General features: G+C 44.7%; 1 protein-coding gene across 2 annotated transcripts in view; it reads left to right on the top strand.

Moving 5' to 3' along the window:
* Positions 1–24414, top strand: part of LOC139415466 (transcriptional activator Myb-like) — a 64621-nt gene that overhangs the window by 23750 nt on the left and 16457 nt on the right. For both annotated transcript variants that reach the window (XM_071163560.1, XM_071163559.1), the window contains exons 4-8: positions 801–893; positions 4507–4727; positions 5630–5831; positions 5979–6047; positions 20770–20874. In XM_071163560.1, coding sequence (XP_071019661.1) covers positions 801–893; positions 4507–4727; positions 5630–5831; positions 5979–6047; positions 20770–20874 — 690 coding nt within the window. The remainder of the gene's footprint in view (positions 1–800; positions 894–4506; positions 4728–5629; positions 5832–5978; positions 6048–20769; positions 20875–24414) is intronic.

The following is a 24414-nucleotide window of genomic DNA, read 5'->3' as shown; positions in this document are numbered from 1 at the left end:
TCACACCCCTTAAACATGATTTCAGACTAACATATCCCCCTGGAGCCTCTACATTTTAAAAATCACACCCCTTAAACATGATTTCAGACTAACATATCCCCCTGGTGTCTCTACATTTTAAAAATCACACCCCTTGACATGATTTCAGACTAACATATCCCCCTGGTGCCTCTACATTGTAAAAATCACACCCCTTAAACATGATTTCAGACTAACATATCCCCCTGGAGCCTCTACATTTTAAAAATCACACCCCTTAAACATGATTTCAGACTAACATATCCCCCTGGTGTCTCTACATTTTAAACATCACACCCCTTAAACATGATTTCAGACTAACATATCCCCCTGGTGCCTCTACATTTTAAACATCACACCCCTTAAACATGATTTCAGACTAACATATCCCCCTGGTGCCTCTACATTGTTTCAGTTGTTGGCACCAGCCCACGATTTGGTCGCACCAATTTTATAAAACATTAGTGATCACTGACAGTCACTCACAGGGCTTTAGACTCCTGAGATGGTAGGCTATTCAATAAATAAACATTCCCTTAATAACCAGTGTGTCTGCTCTCATTCACATTCCCTTAATAACCAGTGTGTCTGCTCTCATTCACATTCCCTTAATAACCAGTGTGTCTGCTCTCATTCACATTCCCTTAATAACCAGTGTGTCTGCTCTCATTCACATTCCCTTAATAACCAGTGTGTCTGCTCTCATTCACATTCCCTTAATAACCAGTGTGTCTGCTCTCATTCACATTCCCTTAATAACCAGTGTGTCTGCTCTCACATAGAACCGTACAGATATGCAGTGTCAGCACCGCTGGCAGAAGGTTCTCAACCCTGAACTCATCAAAGGACCCTGGACCAAGGAGGAGGACCAGAGAGTAAGAACACGACCTTATAGAACCTTATAGAACCCTCACAGAAACGTATAGGAATGTTATAGAGAACCTTTAAGAACCCTTACAGAAACATATAGGAATGTTATAGAGAACCTTTAAGAACCCTTACAGAAACATATAGGAATGTTATAGAGAACCTTTAAGAACCCTTACAGAAACATATAGGAATGTTATAGAGAACCATTTCAGTAGGTGTGGGAAGGTAACTTTTTAAACGTAATCTGTTACAGTTACTAGTTATCTGTCCAAAATTGTAATCAGTAATGTCATTTTTTGGATTACCCCAAACTCAATAATGTAATCTGATTACATTCAGTTACTTTTAGATTACTTCCCCTTTGAGAGGCATTAGATGAAGACAAGATTAATATTACCAATTGAACCACATCTATTGCAGGATTAATCTATGTTAGAGTTTACATAGCTGGCCAGAAATGTAGATGTTGCGTTAAAAAATAGATATTGTATTGTACTTTATGGGTTGGTTATGTAGGCTTCTACTAAACCCATTGCCTTCTGCTACAGCTAATGATACAATTAGGCTCTATATCTATATCTCTATATCTTTACATAATAAAACAAAGCCTGTCAGATTTCCAGTAAATGTAATTAATTTAATACTCCTTGATCAGCAATAATAGGACTTGGACATATAGATTAGCCAAACTGTTTCACCTGGGCATAATCCCAGAACTACCATGCAGTGGAGATAGTCAGTTTTTGTTGGTGACACGTTGATCTCTTGATAATTTGCTGATGTTTAAGTCTATGAAGAGTGTGTGAGTTTTGAGCATGTGTCCGTTGGGCCTATGGGCAAGAGCCCATTTTTCCCTGGCTGTCCACTGGTTGCAAAAACATTAATTATAGGCATCTTAAACTTCTTGAATTCAACACTTATGGATTAAAATACACATATATATATTTGTGAACAGCCATCCACAACAACCACACACCACCTGTAAAACGCAAATAGCTAAATGACAGAGCAGCATTGGGATTCACAAGTGAAATCCGTATCGCCGTAGACGACACCACTGCTATTGTCTTTTACCTGTTTATTCAAGTTGGATAATCTTTGGATGCCCGACATCTGTCGCACCGTTGAAAGACATATTCTAGATGTAGACAACAGCCTATTCCTGCTCTTTTCCCACAATCCATCAAACCCATTAGGTGTGTCATCATAGTGGTCTCTGATTGGTGGTCATCATTTGGTGTGTCATCATAAAGGTCTCTGATTGGTGGTCATCATTTGGTGTGTCATCATAAAGGTCTCTGATTGGTGGTCATCATCTGGTGTGTCATCATAGTGGTCTCTGATTGGTGGTCATCATTTGGTGTGTCATCATAGTGGTCTCTGATTGGTGGTCATCATCTGGTGTGTCATCATAAAGGTCTCTGATTGGTGGTCATCATCTGGTGTGTCATCATAGTGGTCTCTGATTGGTGGTCATCATTTGGTGTGTCATCATAGTGGTCTCTGATTGGTGGTCAACATTTGGGGTGTCATCATAGTGGTCTCTGATTGGTGGTCAGACTGGTTCAGGCAGAACAAACTTAATTGTTTTTCTTCTTTCCAATGCTGTATTGAATGTCATTGAGAAACAGAATGGTTGCAAATAATTTTTTTCTCGCAAACATCCTTCCTGAATTTCAAGTAATCGTAGAAGTAATCATCTAGTTTTTCAAAAGTATCTGTAAGCTAATTACAATATCTTTGATGGTAACATAACGGATTACAGTTACAGCTTTTTGTAATCAGTTACTCCCCAACCCTGCCTTTCAGAACCTTACCGAACATTACAGAACCCTTTCAGAACCTTACAGAACATTACAGAACCCTTTCAGAACCTTACAGAACATTACAGAACCCTTTCAGAACCTTACCGAACATTACAGAACCCTTTCAGAATCTTACAGAACATTACAGAACCCTTTCAGAACCTTACCGAACATTACAGAACCCTTTCAGAACCTTACCGAACATTACAGAACACTTTCAGAACCTTACCGAACATTACAGAACACTTTCAGAACCTTACGGAACATATAGAACACTTTCAGAACCTTACCTAACTTTACAGAACCCTTTTAGAATCTTACAGAACATATAGAACACTTTCAGAACCTTACCGAACATTAAAGAACAATTTTAGAATCTTACAGAACATATAGAACACTTTCAGAACCTTACTGAACTTTAAAGAACCCTTTTAGAACCTTACTGAACTTTACAGAACCCTTTTAGAACCATTTTTTTTTAATCGAACCTTTATTTAACTAGGCAAGTCAGTTAAGAACAAAATCGTATTTACTACGATTGGAGCCATAACAGATCTCCATAGGTCTATATCCAAAACCCTTTCCCCTATATAGTGCACTACTTTTGGCCAGAGCATGAGACCTGGGTTCTATTATATTGGTGCTAACTCAGGCAGCCAAGTGTTTGACTGAGAAGTGTTGTTGACCTGCACTGAGTAGATAACTTGTCACTGCATATTATTAGCTGAAAGTGACAGTTCTACAGTTCTACTTCTGCGCACACACACACACACACACACACACACACACACACACACACACACACACACACACACACACACACACACACACACACACACACACACACACACACACACACACACACACACACACACTTCCAGAAGCTAGGAGGTAATGATTAGCAAAGAGGCTAACGGTGGACACTCCCTCCATAACACTAGCAAGGGATTTCAAAAGGGAGAGAGGGAGAAGAAGCAGACAAGGAGGGGGGATAGGGTTGACTAAGGGAACGAGGGGCTGAGAAGAGCAGACAAGGAGGGGGGATAGGGTTGACTAAGGGAACGAGGGGCTGAGAAGAGCAGACAAGGAGGGGGGATAGGGTTGACTAAGGGAACGAGGGGCTGAGAAGAGCAGACAAGGAGGGGGGATAGGGTTGACTAAGGGAACGAGGGGCTGAGAAGAGCAGACAAGGAGGGGGGATAGGGTTGACTAAGGGAACGAGGGGCTGAGAAGAGCAGACAAGGAGGGGGGATAGGGTTGACTAAGGGAACGAGGGGCTGAGAAGAGCAGACAAGGAGGGGGGATAGGGTTGACTAAGGGAACGAGGGGCTGAGAAGAGCAGACAAGGAGGGGGGATAGGGTTGACTAAGGGAACGAGGGGCTGAGAAGAGCAGACAAGGAGGGGGGATAGGGTTGACTAAGGGAACGAGGGGCTGAGAAGAGCAGACAAGGAGGGGGGATAGGGTTGACTAAGGGAACGAGGGGCTGAGAAGAGCAGACAAGGAGGGGGGATAGGGTTGACTAAGGGAACGAGGGGCTGAGAAGAGCAGACATGGAGGGGGGATAGGGTTGACTAAGGGAACGAGGGGCTGAGAAGAGCAGACAAGGAGGGGGGATAGGGTTGACTAAGGGAACGAGGGGCTGAGAAGTATTGTTTTGAATGGTTCCTGAAAATGGACAAAGACTAATAGACTGTTTTATTCTCTCTTTCCCCCTTTCACTTCCTCCCCCCCACTCCCTCTCCTCTCTCCCTATCTCCCTCCCCCCCACTCCCTCCCCTCTCTCCCTATACCCATCCTCCACCCTCCCTCAGGTGATTGAACTAGTCCAGAAGTACGGAGCCAAGCGTTGGTCCGTAATCGCCAAGCACCTGAAGGGTCGGATAGGGAAGCAGTGCAGAGAGCGCTGGCACAACCACCTGAACCCCGAGGTGAAGAAGACTTCCTGGACCGAGGAAGAGGATCAGATCATCTACCAGGCCCACGAGAAACTGGGCAACCGCTGGGCCGAGATCGCCAAACTGCTGCCTGGCAGGTACAGAGAAGGTGGGAGAGAGGAGGGAGGGAGGGAGAGAGAGAGAGGAGAGAGGGAGGGAGGGAGAGAGGAGGAGAAACTGGGAAATCACTGGGCCGAGATCGCCAAACTGCTGCCTGGCAGGTACGGAGAGAGAGGGAGAGAGGAGGGAGGGAGGGAGAGAGAGAGAGGGAGAGAGAGAGGAGAGAGGGAGGTAGAGAGGAGGAGAAACTGGGAAACCACTGGGCCGAGATCGCCAAACTGCTGCCTGGCAGGTACGGAGAGAGAGGGAGAGAGGAGGGAGGGAGGGAGAGAGAGAGAGGGAGAGAGAGAGGAGAGAGGGAGGTAGAGAGGAGGAGAAACTGGGAAACCACTGGGCCGAGATCGCCAAACTGCTGCCTGGCAGGTACGGAGAGAGAGGGAGAGAGGAGGGAGAGAGGGAGGGAGAGAGGGAGAGAGGAGGGAGAGAGAGAGAGAGAGAGAGAGAGAGAGGAGGAGAAACTAGGCAACCGCTGGACCGAGATCGCCAAACCTGCCTGGCAGGTACAGAGAGGGTGGGAGAACGGAGGGAGGGAGGGACAGAGAGAGAGGGAGAGAGGAGAGAGGAGGAGAAACTGGGAAACCACTGGGCTGAGATCGCCAAACTGCTGCCTGGCAGGTACGAAGAGAGAGAAAGAAGGGTGTGGGGTGGGGGGTGGAGGAAGAGAGAGAGAGAGAGAGAGGGAGAGAGGAGGGAGAGAGGAGAGAGAGATAGAGATTGTAGTTGCTCAGAACTTACAGTATATTGCTATCAAGAACAACTTTAGAATGGCTGAATGTGTGCAAGTCTCTCTCTCTTTTTCTAAATTTCTCTCTCTCTCTCTCTCTCTCTCTCTCTCCCTCCCTCCCTCCCTCCCTCCCTCCCTCGCTCCCTCCCTCCCCAGGACTGATAATGCCATTAAGAACCATTGGAACTCTACGATGCGTAGGAAGGTGGAGCAGGAGGGTTACCTTCAGCACTCCTCCCACTCCATCGCCCCCAGTTACGCCAAGGCCAACCACCACAACGTGGGCTTCCATCACCACTCCCCTCTCCCTCCCCTCTCCCTCCTCACGGGCACCTACCCTTATATTCCGGACCATAGGGTGAGTCCACGCTCTCACCCCCCCCCCCCCCCCCCCCCCCCCGCCCCTCTGTCGCTTTGGATAGAAGCTCCTGCGAAAAATAGGTTTTATCTCCCAGCTCCTAATATGCTGTTTGTGGAGTCTGATCTGTTTCTATTGGTTCCCAAGGTTCCCTTTCCCCTAGCGCTGCACGTCAACATCTTGAACATTCCACAGCACGGAACAGCTGCTATACAGGTGAGACACGAGAGCATCAACCCAGGGAAAGCTTTTAGTTGGCCTTCACAGCAACCCAGGGATAGCTTTCAGTTGGCCCTCACAGCAACCCAGGGAAACTTTTTTAGTTGTCCCTCAATACACAACGACACAACCCAGGGAAAACTTTTAGTTGGTCACGCTGTCTCACTACTCCACAGCAGCAACCCAGGGATAGATTTCAGTTGGCCACTCACCAAAGCAACTAAGGGAAGGGTTTCAATTCAATCCAGGATTCAAGGGAGAGGCAATACGGACATGCCTGGTGCCCAAATTGATGACGGATGTCGCTCAGCTGAGAGTCGAGTGTGGAGAGGAATTGATTCGGTTCAGTCAGTCATCCTGATGAGCCCTTCCCAGCTAGCTAGTTCAGTCAGTCATCCTGATGAGCCCTTCCCAGCTAGCTAGTTCAGTCAGTCGTCCTGACGAGCCCTTCCCAGCTAGCTAGTTCAGTCAGTCATCCTGATGAGCCCTTCCCAGCTAGCTAGTTCAGTCAGTCATCCTGGTGAGCTCTTCTCAGCTAGCTAGTTGAGTCAGTCATCCTGACGAGCCCTTCCCAGCTAGCTAGTTCAGTCAGTCGTCCTGATGAGCCCTTCCCAGCTAGCTAGTTCAGTCAGTCATCCCGATGAGCCCTTCCCAGCTAGCTAGTTCAGTCAGTCATCCTGATGAGCCCTTCCCAGCTAGCTAGTTCAGTCAGTCATCCTGATGAGTCCTTCCCAGCTAGCTAGTTCAGTCAGTCATCCTGATGAGCCCTTCCCAGCTAGCTAGTTCAGTCAGTCATCCTGATGAGCCCTTCCCAGCTAGCTCGTTCAGTCAGTCGTCCTGACGAGCCCTTCCCAGCTAGCTAGTTCAGTCAGTCATCCTGATGAGCCCTTCCCAGCTAGCTGTTTTATAGTGGCTAGCTGGCAACAGCAGCAGCATGGCTCTAGTTAAAACTTGTGAAAGAAAGTGAGGTTTATTTTAATGGGAGAAATAACTAGTGGTATTGGTCACCTTCTGGATGTCACCGTGACATGCCAATTAGCTAACGTAACGACAAGCTGGTGCGAATGACCATTGACCAGTGCAGTGGCGTTGTATCGAGATACCTCCCACCAGGCAGCTGTACCACATGTTGAAGGCGGTTGCTGACGTGGCCAATTTGTTCCATCCTGCCTGATTTTTATTGAGTAAATGACCTTTAAAAGTCTGTTATAGTAGGGAAGCCAAATAAATGTGCTGCTGTACAGTCACTAGGGGGGGTTGTTATTTCTAGAGTGTAAGAGCATTTAAAAAAAAATCTCTAAATGTTTAAACTAGTGAGAAATACACTGAGTGTACAAAACATTAGGAACACCTTCGTAATATTGAGTTGCACCCCCTTTCTGTCCTCAATTTGTCGGGGCATGGGACTACAAGGTGTGGAAAATGTTCCGCAGGGATGCTGGTCCATGTTGACTCGAATGTTTCCCACAGTTGTGTCAAGTTGTCTGGGTGGTGGACCATTCTTGATACACACAAGAAACTTTGAGCGCGAAAAACCCAGCAGCGTTGCAGTTCTTGACACAAACCGGTGCGCTTGGCACATACTACCATACACCGTTCAAAGGCACTTAAATCTAGTGTCTTGCCCATTCACCCTCTGAATGGCACATACACAATCCATGTCCCAATTGTCTAAAGGCTTAAAAAATCCTCCTTTAACCCGTCTCCTCCCCTTCTTCTACACTGATTGAAGTGGATTTAACAAGTGACATCAGTAAGGGAATATAGTTTTCACCCGGATTCACCTGGTCAGTCTGTGTCTTGGAAAAAGCGGGTGTTCCTAATGTTTTGTCCTGTGTGTTAAATGACTCTCTACTGTAGTGGCTGAGAGTCTGTTAAATTACTCACTACTGTAGTGGCTGAGAGTCTGTTAAATGACTCTCTACTGTAGTGGCTGAGAGTCTGTTAAATGACTCTCTACTGTAGTGGCTGAGAGTCTGTTAAATGACTCACTACTGTAGTGGCTGAGAGTCTGTTAAATGACTCTCTACTGTAGTGGCTGAGAGTCTGTTAAATGACTCACTACTGTAGTGGCTGAGAGTCTGTTAAATGACTCACTACTGTAGTGGCTGAGAGTCTGTTAAATGACTCTCTACTGTAGTGGCTGAGAGTTTGTTAAATGACTCTCTACTGTAGTGGCTGAGAGTCTGTTAAATGACTCACTACTGTAGTGGCCGAGAGTCTGTTGAATGACTCACTACTGTAGTGGCTGAGAGTCTGTTAAATGACTCACTACTGTAGTGGCTGAGAGTCTGTTAAATGACTCACTACTGTAGTGGCTGAGAGTCTGTTAAATGACTCACTACTGTAGTGGCTGAGAGTCTGTTAAATGACTCACTACTGTAGTGACTCTGGATCAGAGAGTCTGTTAAATGACTCTCTACTGTAGTGACTCTCGATCAGAGAGTCTGTTAAATGACTCTCTACTGTAGTGACTCTCGATCAGAGAGTCTGCTAAATGACTCTCTACTGTAGTGACTCTCGATCAGAGAGTCTGCTAAATGACTCTCTACTGTTGTGACTCTGGATCAGAGAGTCTGTTAAATGACTCTCTACTGTAGTGTCTCTGGATAAGAGAGTCTGCTAAATGACTCACTACTGTAGTGACTCTCGATCAGAGAGTCTGCTAAATGACTCTCTACTGTAGTGGATCAGAGAGTCTGCTAAATGACTCTCTACTGTAGTGACTCTCGGTCAGAGAGTCTGCTAAATAACTCTCTACTGTAGTGTCTCTGGATAAGAGAGTCTGCTAAATGACTCTCTACTGTAGTGACTCTCGATCAGAGAGTCTGCTAAATGACTCTACTGTAGTGACTCTCGGTCAGAGAGTCTGCTAAATAACTCTCTACTGTAGTGTCTCTGGATAAGAGAGTCTGCTAAATGACTCTCTACTGTAGCGACTCTCGATCAGAGAGTCTGCTAAATGACTCACTACTGTAGTGACTCTCGATCAGAGAGTCTGCTAAATGACTCTCTACTGTAGTGGATCAGAGAGTCTGCTAAATGACTCTCTACTGTAGTGTCTCTGGATAAGAGAGTCTGCTAAATGACTCTCTACTGTAGTGACTCTCGATCAGAGAGTCTGCTAAATGACTCTACTGTAGTGACTCTCGATCAGAGAGTCTGCTAAATGACTCACTACTGTAGTGGCTGAGAGTCTGTTAAATGACTCACTACTGTAGTGGCTCTGGATAAGAGAGTCTGTTAAATGACTCACTACTGTAGTGTCTCTGGATAAGAGAGTCTGCTAAATGACTCTCTACTGTAGTGACTCTCGATCAGAGAGTCTGCTAAATGACTCACTACTGTAGTGACTCTCGATCAGAGAGTCTGCTAAATGACTCTCTACTGTAGTGGATCAGAGAGTCTGCTAAATGACTCTCTACTGTAGTGTCTCTGGATAAGAGAGTCTGCTAAATGACTCTCTACTGTAGTGACTCTCGATCAGAGAGTCTGCTAAATGACTCTACTGTAGTGACTCTCGATCAGAGAGTCTGCTAAATGACTCACTACTGTAGTGGCTGAGAGTCTGTTAAATGACTCACTACTGTAGTGGCTCTGGATAAGAGAGTCTGTTAAATGACTCACTACTGTTGTGGCTCTGGATCAGAGAGTCTGCTAAATGACTCACTACTGTAGTGGCTCTGGATCAGAGAGTCTGCTAAATGACTCACTACTGTAGTGTCTCTGGATAAGAGAGTCTGCTAAATGACTCACTACTGTAGTGGCTCTGGATAAGAGAATCTGTTAAATGACTCACTACTGTAGTGGCTCTGGATCAGAGAGTCTGTTAAATGACTCACTACTGTAGTAGCTCTGGATCAGAGAGTCTGTTAAATGACTCACTACTGTAGTGACTCTGGATAAGAGAGTCTGCTCAATGACTCACTACTGTAGTGGCTCTGGATCAGAGAGTAGGCTAAATGACTCACTACTGTAGTGGCTCTCTGGATAAGAGAGCCTGCTAAATGACTCACTACTGTAGTGGATCAGAGAGTATGCTAAATGACTCACTACTGTAGTGGCTCTGGATAAGAGAGTCTGTTAAATGACTCACTACTGTAGTGGCTCTGGATCAGAGAGTCTGTTAAATGACTCACTACTGTAGTGACTCTGGATAAGAGAGTCTGTTAAATGACTCACTACTGTAGTGGCTCTGGATCAGAGAGTCTGTTAAATGACTCACTACTGTAGTGGCTCTGGATCAGAGAGTCTGCTAAATTACTCACTACTGTAGTGGCTCTGGATAAGAGAGTCTGCTAAAGGACGACCATGTAAATGTAAAATAATTTTGGGTTGTCTCGCTGTGAAAGTGGCTGGCCACACACCAATATATCGATCTGACAATCAAACTAGTATTTTAAATCGCAGCCAACCACAGAAAAAGTGATTTGTTCTCTTTTCCGTGATGACATCCTCCCAAACTCAACAGCCTCCATTCCAAAACATAGATATAAGCCTTCAACAAGTTCTCGTCTAACCTAGGTTATTCCAAGATTCCGTGGAGCATAGTGGTGACCTAGTTGAATCAAAATGCAACACTTAAAAAAATGGAGCTAGCCGTCTTCTCCAAATGTGTCCTCTAACCAGTGATGTACACATTATTCCCAGATTCCCTGTGGTTTTTGAGCTGTGTTTGTTTTTTAAAAGGACGTGCAGCTTCCATCACCTCGCTCGATTGCACGATTGATTTCAAATCTTCAAATCAGGTTTTATTTCTCACATGTAGACTAACTGTCAAGGCTGTGGGTAACTGGTGAAAGGAGTCAGGCGCAGGAGAGCTGAGATGCGTGGGCAAGGTATTTAATACAAGATAAACACCATACTAGGGTGCTGGATAAACACCATACTATGGTGCTGGAAAAACACCATACTATGGTGCTGGAAAAACACCATACTATGGTGCTGGAAAAACACCATACTATGGTGCTGGAAAAACACCATACTATGGTGCTGGATAAACACCATACTATGGTGCTGGAAAAACACCATACTATGGTGCTGGATAAATACCATACTAGGGTGCTGGATAAACACCATACTATGGTGCTGGATAAACACCATACTATGGTGCTGGATAAATACCATACTATGGTGCTGGATAGACACCATAGTATGGTGCTGGAAAAACACCATACTATGGTGCTGGAAAAACACCATACTATGGTGCTGGATAAATACCATACTATGGTGCTGGATAAACACCATACTATGGTGCTGGAAAAACACCATACTATGGTGCTGGATAAATACCATACTATGGTGCTGGATAGACACCATAGTATGGTGCTGGAAAAACACCATACTATGGTGCTGGATAAATACCATACTATGGTGCTGGAAAAACACCATACTATGGTGCTGGATAAATACCATACTATGGTGCTGGATAAACACCATACTATGGTGCTGGAAAAACACCATACTATGGTGCTGGATAAACACCATACTATGGTGCTGGATAAACACCATACTATGGTGCTGGATAAATACCATACTATGGTGCTGGAAAAATACCGGTACCACAAAATAAACGGGCGTAAAAACAAAACCCGGTACCAACCGTCAGACACAACCTTAGACTCCTGGAGTGGACCAGCTACCACCGGCCTGAGGAGAGACACATGGAACGAGGAGTTAATACGGTAATCTGGGAGAAGCTGTAAACTGTAACAAACCTCGTCCACTCTCCTCAGGACTTTGAATGGCCCCACAAACCGAGCACCCAGCTTCCGGCAGGGCAGGTGGAGGGGTAGGTTTGGAGTCAGACCTGGTCCCACGGTGCAAACACCGGGGCCTCACTGCGCTGGCGGTCTGCGCTGGCTTTCTGACGCCTCACGGCCCGCTGAAGGTGCACATGAGCGGCGTCCCAAGTCTCCTCCGAGCGCTTAAACCAGTCATCCACCGTAGGAGCCTCGATCTGGCTCTGATGCCACGGCGCCAGAAACGGCTGGTACCCCAGTACGCATTGGAAAGGGGAGAGGTTGGTAGAAGAGTGGTGGAGTGAGTTCTGGGCCATCTCTGCCCAGGGTATGAACGCCGCCCACTCCCCCGGCCGGTCCTGGCAATAAGACCGCAGAAACCTACCCACATCCTGGTTTACTCTCTCCACCTGCCCTTTACTCTCGGGGTGAAAACCTGAGGTAAGGCTGACCAAGACCCCGAGACGTTCCATGAACGCCCTCCAGACCCTTGACGTTAACTGGGGACCTCGATCAGATACTATGTCCTCAGGCACCCCGTAGTGGCGGAAGACGTGTGTGAACAGGGCCTCCGCAGTCGGTAGGGCCGTAGGGAGACTGGGTAAAGGGAGGAGACTGCAGGACTTAGAGAACCGATCCACCACGACCAGGATCGTGGTGTTGCCCTGTACAGGAGGAAGATCTGTCAGGAAGTCCACAGACAGGTGCGACCACGGCCGTTGTGGAACGGGTAAGGGGTTGTAACTTCCCTCTGGGCAGGTGCCTGGGAGCCTTGCAATGGGTGCGCACCGAGCAGGAGGAAACATAAACCCTCACGTCCTTAGCCAAGGTGGACCACCAGTACTTCCCACTAAGGCAACGCACCGTCCGACCGATGCCAGGATGACCAGAGGAGGGTGACGTGTGGACCCAATAGATCAACCGGTCGCGGACAGCAGAGGGAACGTACAGACGCCCAGCTGGACACTGGAGAGGAGTGGGCTCTGTATGTAACGCCTGCTCGATGTCCGGGTCCACCTCCCATCCCACCGGTGCCACCAGGCAAGAAGCCGGGAGTATGGGAGAGGGATCCATGGACTGCTCCTCTGTGTCATACATCGTTCTGGGAACCTGTAGGACAGAGTGAAAACCAAAAGGGTAAAGCCCACTTTGCCTGATGAGGGTTCAGTCTCCTCACCGCGATGTACTCCAGATTGCGGTGGTCCGTCCAGATGGGAAAAGGGTGTTTAAGCCCCCTCAAGCCAATATCTCCATGCCTTCAAAGCCTTGACGACAGCCAACAACTCCAGGTCCCCTATGTCATTGTTTCGCTCCGCCGGGCTGAGCTTCTTCGAAATGAAGGCACAGGGGCGGAGCTTTGGTGGCGTACCCAAGCGCTGAGAGAGCACGGCTCCTATCCCAACCTCGGACGCGTCCACCTCCACTATGAACGCCAAGAGGGATCAGGATGAGCCAGCACGGGAACCGAGGTAAACAGAGCTCTCAGCTGACCAAAAGCCCTGTCCGCCACAGCCGACCACTGCAAACGCACCGGTCCCCCCTTCAGCAGTGGGGTAATGGGAGCCGCTACCTGACCAAAACCCTGGATAACCTCCGGCAAACCCTAGAAACCGCTGCACTTTCTTTACTGTGGTGGGAGTCTGCCAATTATGCACGGCTGTAATGCAGTCATTCTCCAGCTCTACCTCTGAAGTGGAAATGCGGTACCCTAGGAAGGAGACGGACTGTTGGAAGAACAGACATTTCTCAGCCTTGACGTACAGGTCATGTTCCAACAGTCGACCAAGCACGCTGCGCACCAGGGACACATGCTCGGCGCATGTAGCGGAGTATATCAGAATGTTGTCCATATACACCACTACACCCTGCCTGTGAAGGTCCCGGAGAATCTCATCTACGAAGGCCTGGAAAACGAATGGAGCATTCATCAACCCGTACGGCATGACGAGGTACTCATAGTGCCCTGAGGTGGTACTAAATGCCGTATTCCACTCGTCCCCCTAACAGCTACGCACCAGGTTGTAAGCTCTCCCGAGATCCAATTTTTCGAAGAAGCACCCTGTGCATTGACTCAATCGCACTGGATATGAGAGGCAGCGGGTAGCTGTACCTCACAGTGATCTGATTGATCCCTCGATAGTCAATACACGGGCGCAGACCTCCATCTTTCTTCTTCACAAAAAAGAAACTCGAGAAGGTAGGTGAAGTGGAGGGCCGAATGTACCCATGCCCCAGAGATTTGGAGACATATGTTTCAGAGGATACACGTGACTCCTGGGAAGTGCTGCGTCTACCAGGAGATGTATCTCATAATCCACTCGTCGATGGTAATTGAGTCGCCTTCTTTTTACAGGCGGCGAGAGCCAAATCGGCATATTCAGTGGGGATGCGCACGGTGGAGACCTGGTCTGGATTTTCCACCATAGTAGCACCGACGGAAACCCCTAAACACCTCCCCGAGCACTTTCATGACCCTGTGAGAGCCCTCTGTTGCCACGAATTAGTGGGGTCATGACAGGCCAACCAGGGTATGCCCAGCACCACGATAAACACAGGAGAATCAATAAGAAAGAGACTGATTCTCTCCTTGTGACCCTCCTGCATAACCATGCCCAGTGGAGCGGTGGCCTCCCTAATCAGCCCTGACCCTAATGGTCGACTATCCAGGGCGTGCACAGGGAAGGGCATATCCACGGGAACAATGGGGATCCCTAAACTATGGGCGAACACTCTATCAATAAAATTCCCAGCTGCGCCTGAATCTATGAACGCCTTATGCTGGGAAGTCGAGGAAAACTCAGGAAAATTAATAAACAAAAACATGGCTCAAAAACATGTGAGCAACAGAGGGCTCTGGGTGAGCCTGGTGCCGACTCACCTGGGGCCCTGCCTTCGTGGAAATGAAAAGTGGATCATGTATAAAAGAGAACAGAGAGAACAGAGAGAGCAGAGAGAACAGAGAGAGCAGAGAGAGCAGAGAGAACAGAGAGAACAGAGAGAGCAGAGAGACAAGAGAGAGTAGAGAGAACAGAGAGAGCAGAGAGAACAGAGAGAGCAGAGAGAACAGAGAGAACAGAGAGAACAGAGAGAGCAGTAATGCAGCCAGTCAAGATGCTCTCAACTTTTTGAGGATCTGAGGGCCAAATCTTTTTAGCCTTCTGAGAGGAAAGAGGCATTATCATTCCTTCTTCTGTGTTGGTGTGTGTGGACCATGATATATTCTTAGTGATGTGGACACAGAGGAACGTGAAGCTCTCGACCCACTCCGACTACAGCCTCGTCGACTGTAGTCCAGGATCAGCTCTTTTGTCTTGCTGATGTTGAGGGAGAGGCTGCAGTCCTGACACCACACTGCCAGTTCTCTGACCTCCTCTCTATAGGCTGCCTCATCGTCGTCAGTGATCAGGCCTACCACTGTTGTGTTATAGACAGGTTACCATGGCTGTTGTGTTGTAGACAGGTTACCATCTCTTGAGTACGCGTCCTGTAAATCCATCTGGCCCTGCGGCTTTGTGAATGTTAACATGTTTAAAGGTCTTACTCACTCTCGGCTATGGAGAGTGAGATCACACAATTGTCCGGAATAGCTGGTGCTCTCATGCATGGCTCAGTGTTGCTTGCCTCGAAGTGAGCATAGAAGGCATTTAGCTCGTCTGGTAGGCTCGCGTCACTGGGCAGCTCGCGGCTGGGTTTACCTTTGTATTCCGTGATAGTTTTCAAGCCCTGCCACATCTGACGAGCGTCAAAACCCGCTTAGTACGATACAATCTTAGTCTTGTATTTACGCTTTGCCTGTTTGATGGCTTATCAGAGGTCGTGGCGGGATTTCTTATAAGAGTCCGGATTAGTGTCCCTCTCCTTGAAAGCGGCAGCTCTAGCCTTTAGCTCAGTGCGGATGTTGCCTGTAATCCATGGAAAACTCTGTTGTTAAATAGTGTGGTCTAATCATGAGGTATTTTAACTCAGGTGAGCAGAACCTCCAGACTTCCTTAATATTAGAAATTGGGCACCAGCTGTTGTCCCCCCCTTGAGCTTACCTGAAACTGCTGTTCTGTCATCTGATATAAAAACCAGCTAGATGGACAGTATATTATCCATCTCCAAGAAATATAGAATATTACAGTTCTTCAGATCCCGTTGATAGGATGGTCTCGAACGGAGCTCATCCAGGTTGCTCTCCAGTGATTGATAGGATAGTCTCTAACGGAGCTCATCCAGTTTGTTTTCCAGTGATTGATAGGATAATCTCTAACGGAGCTCATCCAGGTTGTTCTCCAGTGATTGATAGGATAGTCTCGAACGGAGCTCATCCAGGTTGTTCTCCAGTGATTGATAGGATAGTCTCGAACGGAGCTCATCCAGGTTGTTCTCCAGTGATTGATAGGATAGTCTCGAACGGAGCTCATCCAGGTTGTTCTCCAGTGATTGATAGGATAGTCTCGAACGGAGCTCATCCAGGTTGCTCTCCAGTGATTGATAGGATAGTCTCTAACGGAGCTCATCCAGTTTGTTTTCCAGTGATTGATAGGATAATCTCTAACGGAGCTCATCCAGGTTGTTCTCCAGTGATTGATAGGATAGTCTCTAACGGAGCTCATCCAGTTTATTCTCCAGTGATTGATAGGATAGTCTCTAACGGAGCTCATCCAGTTTATTCTCCAGTGATTGATAGGATAGTCTCTAACGGAGCTCATCCAGTTTGTTCTCCAGTGATTGTACGTTTGCTAATAGAACGAAGGGTATTTACTTGCCGACGTAGTTTCATCAGGGTTCCCCACGTCGGCCTTTCTTGCGTCGTCTCTTTCTCTTCTGAGCCTCAGGTCCTGGTCCGTGGTGAGCAATATGTCCCGCTTCTCTGTCTCCTTGAAGTAGAACATCTTGCTGTTCTGATGTCCAGAAGCTGTTTCGACATAGGAAACAATGGCGGAAACATTATGTACAAAAAAAAAGTTAAGATCAGCTCAATAAATCACACAAAATAACAGCCTGTTGGTCAGGAGCCTATATAACAGTAGCTGTTCATTCTAGCGCCTGTGAAGTGATAATTGATGAGTGACTGACAGAACAGTGTTGCGTTTTCACTCCGTTGTGGTAACCCACATATCAAAATGCAACATCTCTACAGTTCTACATCTCTACAGTTCTACATCTCTACAGTTCTACATCTTTACAGCTCTACATCTCTACAGTTCTACATCTCTACAGTTCTACATCTTTACAGCTCTACATCTCTACAGTTCTACATCTCTACAGCTCTACATCTCTACAGTTCTACATCTCTACAGCTCTACAGTTCTACATCTCTACAGTTCTACATCTCTACAGCTCAACAGTTCTACATCTCTACAATTCTACAGTTCTACATCTCTACAGTTCTACATCTCTACAGTTCTACATCTCTACAGTTCTACAGTTCTACATCTCTACAGTTCTACAGTTCTACATCTCTACAGTTCTACATCTCTATATCTCTACAGTTCTACAGTTCTACAGTTCTACATCTCTACAGTTCTACATCTCTACAGCTCTACAGTTCTACAGGTCTACAGTTCTACATCTCTACAGTTCTACAGTTCTACATCTCTACATTCTACATCTCTACAGTTCTACATCTCTACAGTTCTACAGCTCTACATCTCTATATCTCTACAGTTCTACATCTCTACAGTTCTACATCTCTACATTCTACATCTCTACATTCTACATCTCTACAGTTCTACAGTTCTACAGTTCTACATCTCTACAGTTCTACACCTCTACAGTTCTACAGTTCTACATCTCTACATTCTACATCTCTACATTCTACATCTCTACAGTTCTACATCTCTACAGTTCTACAGTTCTACAGTTCTATATCTCTATATCTCTACAGTTCTACATCTCTACAGTTCTACATCTCTATATCTCTACAGTTCTACATCTCTACAGTTCTACATCTCTATATCTCTACATCTCTACATTCTACATCTCTACATTCTACATCTCTACAGTTCTACATCTCTACAGTTCTACAGTTCTACAGTTCTATATCTCTATATCTCTACAGTTCTACATCTCTACAGTTCTACATCTCTACATCTCTACAGTTCTACAGGTTCTCCTTGAACCAGTGATGTAACAATATATCCAGTTTCCATGTGGTTTTTGAGTTGTGGTAGTTTCAACAGCTTATATCCCCTCTGTAATCGAGTGATTTATTACCACTTGTCAAAACAACAGGGTTTTTTGTGTGTGGAGTTTATAAGGTGCTTGTTTAATATGATACTATTGTTGTGTAGATAGTAAATGTTATGTTTAGGATATATATCACAAACTGTTTCTGCATATTGGTTATTTATTTGGACACTTTAAAACTGTATATTGGCAGTGGCCTATTTATTTATTTAACCTTTATTTAAACAGGGAGTCACACTGAGATTAAACATCTATTTTACAAGAGAGTCCTGTACTTTACAATAAAAATAAATAATAATAATAAATAGTAATAATAAATAACATTAAAACAACATACACCTCCTGTACCAGTCAAAAGTTTGGACACACCTACTCATTCCAAAGTTTTTCTTTATTTTGACTATGTTCTACATTGTAGAATAACAGTGAAGATGTCAAAACTATGAAATAACACAATATGGAATCATGTAGTAACCAAAAAAGTGTTAAACACATCAAAATATATTTTATATTTGAGATTCTTAAAAGTAGTCACCCTTTGCCTTGATGACAGCTTTGCACACTCTTGGCATGCTAGCCACTACGATACATAAATACAATACTGTCAAATACAATACACAATTACAACACAGGTGGGAGATGTATGAGTGTACCGCCCTCAGTCAGGCCATGGATGAGACATGCAATGCAATGCCAGGCTTGGATTCGCCACAAGGTTTTCCCCAGGTGCATTTTTTATTTATTTTATTTCACCTTTATTTAACCAGGTAGGCTAGTTGAGAACACCTTTATTTAACCAGGCAGGCTAGTTGAGAACAAGTTCTCATTTACAACTGCGACCTGGCCAAGATAAAGCATAGCAGTGTGAACAGACAACACAGAGTTACACATGGAGTAAACAATTAACAAGTCAATAACACAGTAGAAAAAAGGGGAGTCTATATACATTGTGTGCAAAAGGCATGAGGAGGTAGGCGAATAATTACAATTTTGCAGATTAACACTGGAGTGATAAATTATCAGATGGCATAAACAATGAGGTTATTTACTGAGATGTCGATGAGTTCTTATGTAAAGATGCTCCAGACTGGGCTTGACGCTATTAAACATGATGTTCCTTTCATTTCCTTGTGTTGATTATCTTTAATTAATCTCACCTTAGATCACCCACGGGATAGAAATGATGGACTTTTTGATGTTCAGTCCATTTTAATGGGTAGTGGAAGTGTATTGCCTAATGTGAAAACAGTGTAATGTACTGTAATTTATATACTACATTCAAAAGGGCAATTTTTAAACTTATCTAAAAAAACAATTGGCTGTTGGACTAACCGTTTGTTCAAATAACTACATTAAGGAGATGTCATTTGGTTGTTGTTTTGGTGACTAAACCAATATTCTCATTATATTTCCACAGTGAACAGTACATTTTCTGATAAATGGTTGTTTGGTGAAAGATACCTACAAACTAAATAAATACACAATGAAAAGTTTTGAATTTTGCAAGTTTTACCAGTTTTGAATTTTATATTTAGAGTTTAGATCATAGTACCAAAGCTATAAAAATAAACGGTCACATAAATAGATAACTGTTGTGCATTTCTATATTTGTACATTATAAATGAAAACCAAATCCTATATGTATGTGTCTGTAAATGTGTCTGTACCACATCATCATTCCTCATCAGCCAGTGTGTTTCAACAGGACAAAATGGAAAGAGTACTATACCATTTGGTGTTGAATACACTGCTGCTATACCTTGGGTTGTTTCCACTCATTATCTGAAATGTCATTGATATACTGTGAGCTGATGAATTTCAAGCACAGAGACTGTATCAGTTGACTAGTCACATAGAAAGGTAAGCTTGTACGATGTGGCAAATTAAAAAAATTACAAAATTATTTAAAATTATTTTTTTTGTTTTTTTGTGCATGTTAACTTATGGAGAAATTATTATTTGTATTTATTTATTTATTTATTTACCATCTCCTGTTCTTTCTGTTCAGTATTTTTTTTTAATTACCGTTTTATAATGTGTATCTTGTATTTTTTGCTATTGGATTAAATCAGGGATGGGCCCCCTTTTGTAAACCCGCAAATAAAATAAAGTTTTAGAATAGTAGAATACACAAGGTGCAATTTCTACATTTGGTTGTGCCTCAGCAGTTTCCCTCTTGTTATGTCAGTCATCTGCAGTAAAACAGATGTGGTAGATCAGTCTACCGGCCAGCTATCTAAAATTGTAGTAATCATGGTCAAAATACCGACCGGGGGGGTTTGTGTGCAAACAAAATGTGCTCATGGTATTTAATTAAAAACCTTTTCATGAATGACTCAGGGGTGAATGAATGAATGAATTAACAATCAAAGGTTCTGAACATAGGATAGGGGACATTACAAGTGTTATCAGTTTAGAAGTATTTTGTATTTAGAGTTTTGAAAATATACCAACTGTACATCTGAAATATGTGATAACATTACTGTAATACCTGGTATAAACCTCTCTCTCTCTCTCTCTCTCTCTCTCTCTCTCTCTCTCTCTCTCTCTCTCCCTCTACCTCTCTCTCTCTCTCTCTCTCCCTCTACATCTCTCTCTCTCTCTCTCTCCCTCCCTCCCTTTCTCCCTCTCCCTCTCTCTCTCTCTCTCTCTCTCTCTCTCTCTCTCTCTCCCTCCCTCCCTATCTCCCTCTCCCTCTCTCTCTCTCTCTCTCTCTCCCTCTACATCTCTCCCTCTACATCTCTCTCTCTCGCTCTCTCTCTCCCTCCCTCCCTTTCTCCCTCTCCCTCTCTTTCTCCCTGTAGAGACATTATAGTGAGGAGGACCCAGAAAAGGAGAAGAGGGTGAAGGAGATTGAGCTACTGCTGATGTCAACAGAAAATGAGCTGAGGGGACAGCCTGCACTACCTGTGAGTGTGTGTGTGTGTGTGTGTGTGTGTGTGTGTGTGTGTGTGTGCGCGTGCGTGCGTGCGCGCGCGTGTGTGTGTGTGTGTGTGTAGGAGGAGGAGGAAACATCTGGGGGTCTATTTCACAGAAGTGATGAAATCGCCCTTATCTCGCTGTGTGTGTTGTGACCCCCTTGTGCAACCCCCTGCCCACTACAACCACCACAGCCACCCTCCTGCCAACTTTAACTTCCCTTTCTCTATCTCTCCCACTCTCTCACCTCGCTCCAACAACACTTTCTGTCTCTCTCTCTCTCCCTCTCTCTCTCTCTCTCTCTCTCTCTCTCTCTCTGTCTCTCTCTCTCTCTCTCTCTCTCTCTCTGTCTCTTTCTCTCTCTCTCTCTCTGTCTCTTTCTCTCTCTCTCTCTCTCTCTCTCTCTCTCTCTCTCTCTCTCTCTCTCTCTCAATTCAATTCAATTCAATTCAAGGGCTTTATTGGCATGGGAAACATGTGTTAACATTGCCATTGCAAGTGAGGTAGATAATATATAAAGTCAATATAGAAAGTGAAAAACAATAAAAATTAACAGTAAACATTACACATACAGAAGTTTCAAAACAATAAAGACATTACAAATGTCATATTATATACAGTGCCTTGCGAAAGTATTCGGCCCCCTTGAACTTTGCGACCTTTTGCCACATTTCAGGCTTCAAACATAAAGATATAAAACTGTATTTTTTTGTGAAGAATCAACAACAAGTGGGACACAATCATGAAGTGGAACGACATTTATTGGATATTTCAAACTTTTTTAACAAATCAAAAACTGAAAAATTGGGCGTGCAAAATTATTCAGCCCCCTTAAATTAATACTTTGTAGCGCCACCTTTTGCTGCGATTACAGCTGTAAGTCGCTTGGGGTATGTCTCTATCATTTTTGCACATCGAGAGACTGAAATGTTTTCCCATTCCTCCTTGCAAAACAGCTCGAGCTCAGTGAGGTTGGATGGAGAGCATTTGTGAACAGCAGTTTTCAGTTCTTTCCACAGATTCTCGATTGGATTCAGGTCTGGACTTTGACTTGGCCATTCTAACACCTGGATATGTTTATTTTTGAACCATTCCATTGTAGATTTTGCTTTATGTTTTGGATCATTGTCTTGTTGGAAGACAAATCTCCGTCCCAGTCTCAGGTCTTTTGCAGACTCCATCAGGTTTTCTTCCAGAATGGTCCTGTATTTGGCTCCATCCATCTTCCCATCAATTTTAACCATCTTCCCTGTCCCTGCTGAAGAAAAGCAGGCCCAAACCATGATGCTGCCACCACCATGTTTGACAGTGGGGATGGTGTGTTCAGCTGTGTTGCTTTTACGCCAAACATAACGTTTTGCATTGTTGCCAAAAAGTTCAATTTTGGTTTCATCTGACCAGAGCACCTTCTTCCACATGTTTGGTGTGTCTCCCAGGTGGCTTGTGGCAAACTTTAAACAACACTTTTTATGGATATCTTTAAGAAATGGCTTTCTTCTTGCCACTCTTCCATAAAGGCCAGATTTGTGCAATATACGACTGATTGTTGTCCTATGGACAGAGTCTCCCACCTCAGCTGTAGATCTCTGCAGTTCATCCAGAGTGATCATGGGCCTCTTGGCTGCATCTCTGATCAGTCTTCTCCTTGTATGAGCTGAAAGTTTAGAGGGACGGCCAGGTCTTGGTAGATTTGCAGTGGTCTGATACTCCTTCCATTTCAATATTATCGCTTGCACAGTGCTCCTTGGGATGTTTAAAGCTTGGGAAATCTTTTTGTATCCAAATCCGGCTTTAAACTTCTTCACAACAGTATCTCGGACCTGCCTGGTGTGTTCCTTGTTCTTCATGATGCTCTCTGCGCTTTTGACGGACCTCTGAGACTATCACAGTGCATGTGCATTTATACGGAGACTTGATTACACACAGGTGGATTGTATTTATCATCATTAGTCATTTAGGTCAACATTGGATCATTCAGAGATCCTCACTGAACTTCTGGAGAGAGTTTGCTGCACTGAAAATAAAGGGGCTGAGTAATTTTGCACGCCCAATTTTTCATTTTTTGATTTGTTAAAAAAGTTTGAAATATCCAATAAATGTCGTTCCACTTCATGATTGTGTCCCACTTGTTGTTGATTCTTCACAAAAAAATACAGTTTTTTAACTTTATGTTTGAAGCCTGAAATGTGGCAAAAGGTCGCAAAGTTCAAGGGGGCCGAATACTTTCGCAAGGCACTGTATATACAGTGTTTTAACAATGTACAAATGGTTAAAGGACACAAGATAAAATAAATAAGCATAAATATGGGTTGTAATTACAATGGTGTGTGTTCTTCACTGGTTGCCCTTTTCTCATGGCAACAGGTCACAAATCTTGCTGCTGTGATGGCACACTGTGGAATTTCACCCAGTAGATATGGGAGTTTTTCAAAATTGGATTTGTTTTCGAATTCTTTGTGGATCTGTGTAATCTGAGGGAAATATGTCTCTCTAATATGGTCATACATTGGGCAGGAGGTTAGGAAGTGCAGCTCAGTTTCCACCTCATTTTGTGGGCAGTGAGCACATAGCCTGTCTTCTCTTGAGAGCCATGTCTGCCTACGGCGGCCTTTCTGAATAGCAAGGCTATGCTCACTGAGTCTGTACATAGTCAAAGCTTTCCTTAATTTTGGGTCAGTCACAGTGGTCAGGTATTCCGCCGCTGTGTACTCTCTGTGTAGGGCCAAATAGCATTCTAGTTTGCTCTGTTTTTTTGTTAATTCTTTCCAATGTGTCAAGTAATTATCTTTTTGTTTTCTCATGATTTGGTTAGGTCTAATTGTGCTGTTGTCCTGGGGCTCTGTAGGGTGTGTTTGTGTTTGTGAACAGAGCCCCAGGACCAGCTTGCTTAGGGGGACTCTTCTCCAGGTTCATCTCTCTGTAGGTGATGGCTTTGTTATGGAAGGTTTGGGAATCGCTTCCTTTTAGGTGGTTGTAGAATTTAACGGCTCTTTTCTGGATTTTGATAATTAGTGGGTATCGGCCTAATTCTGCTCTGCATGCATTATTTGGTGTTCTACGTTGTACACGGAGGATATTTTTGCAGAATTCTGCGTGCAGAGTCTCAATTTGGTGTTTGTCCCATTTTGTGAATTCTTGGTTGGTGAGCGGACCCCAGACCTCACAACCATAAAGGGCAATGGGCTCTATGACTGATTCAAGTATATTTAGCCAAATCCTAATTAGTATGTTGAAATTTATGTTCCTTTTGATGGCATAGAATGCCCCTTCTTGCCTTGTCTCTCAGATCGTTCACAGCTTTGTGGAAGTTACCTGTGGCGCTGATGTTTAGGCCAAGGTATGTATAGTTTTTTGTCTGTTCTAGGGCAACAGTGTCTAGATGGAATTTGTATTTGTGGTCCTGTTGACTGGACTTTTTTTGGAACACCATTATTTTGGTCTTACTGAGATTTACTGTCAGGGCCCAGGTCTGACAGAATCTGTGCATAAGATCTAGGTGCTGCTGTAGGCCCTCCTTGGTTGGTGACAGA

This window comes from Oncorhynchus clarkii, chromosome 8, assembly GCF_045791955.1.
Source record: "Oncorhynchus clarkii lewisi isolate Uvic-CL-2024 chromosome 8, UVic_Ocla_1.0, whole genome shotgun sequence".
In the NCBI taxonomy this organism is placed as follows: domain Eukaryota; kingdom Metazoa; phylum Chordata; class Actinopteri; order Salmoniformes; family Salmonidae; genus Oncorhynchus; species Oncorhynchus clarkii.
The sequence above is the reverse complement of the archived record's forward strand: the minus strand, read 5'-3'. Positions and strand labels throughout refer to the sequence as shown.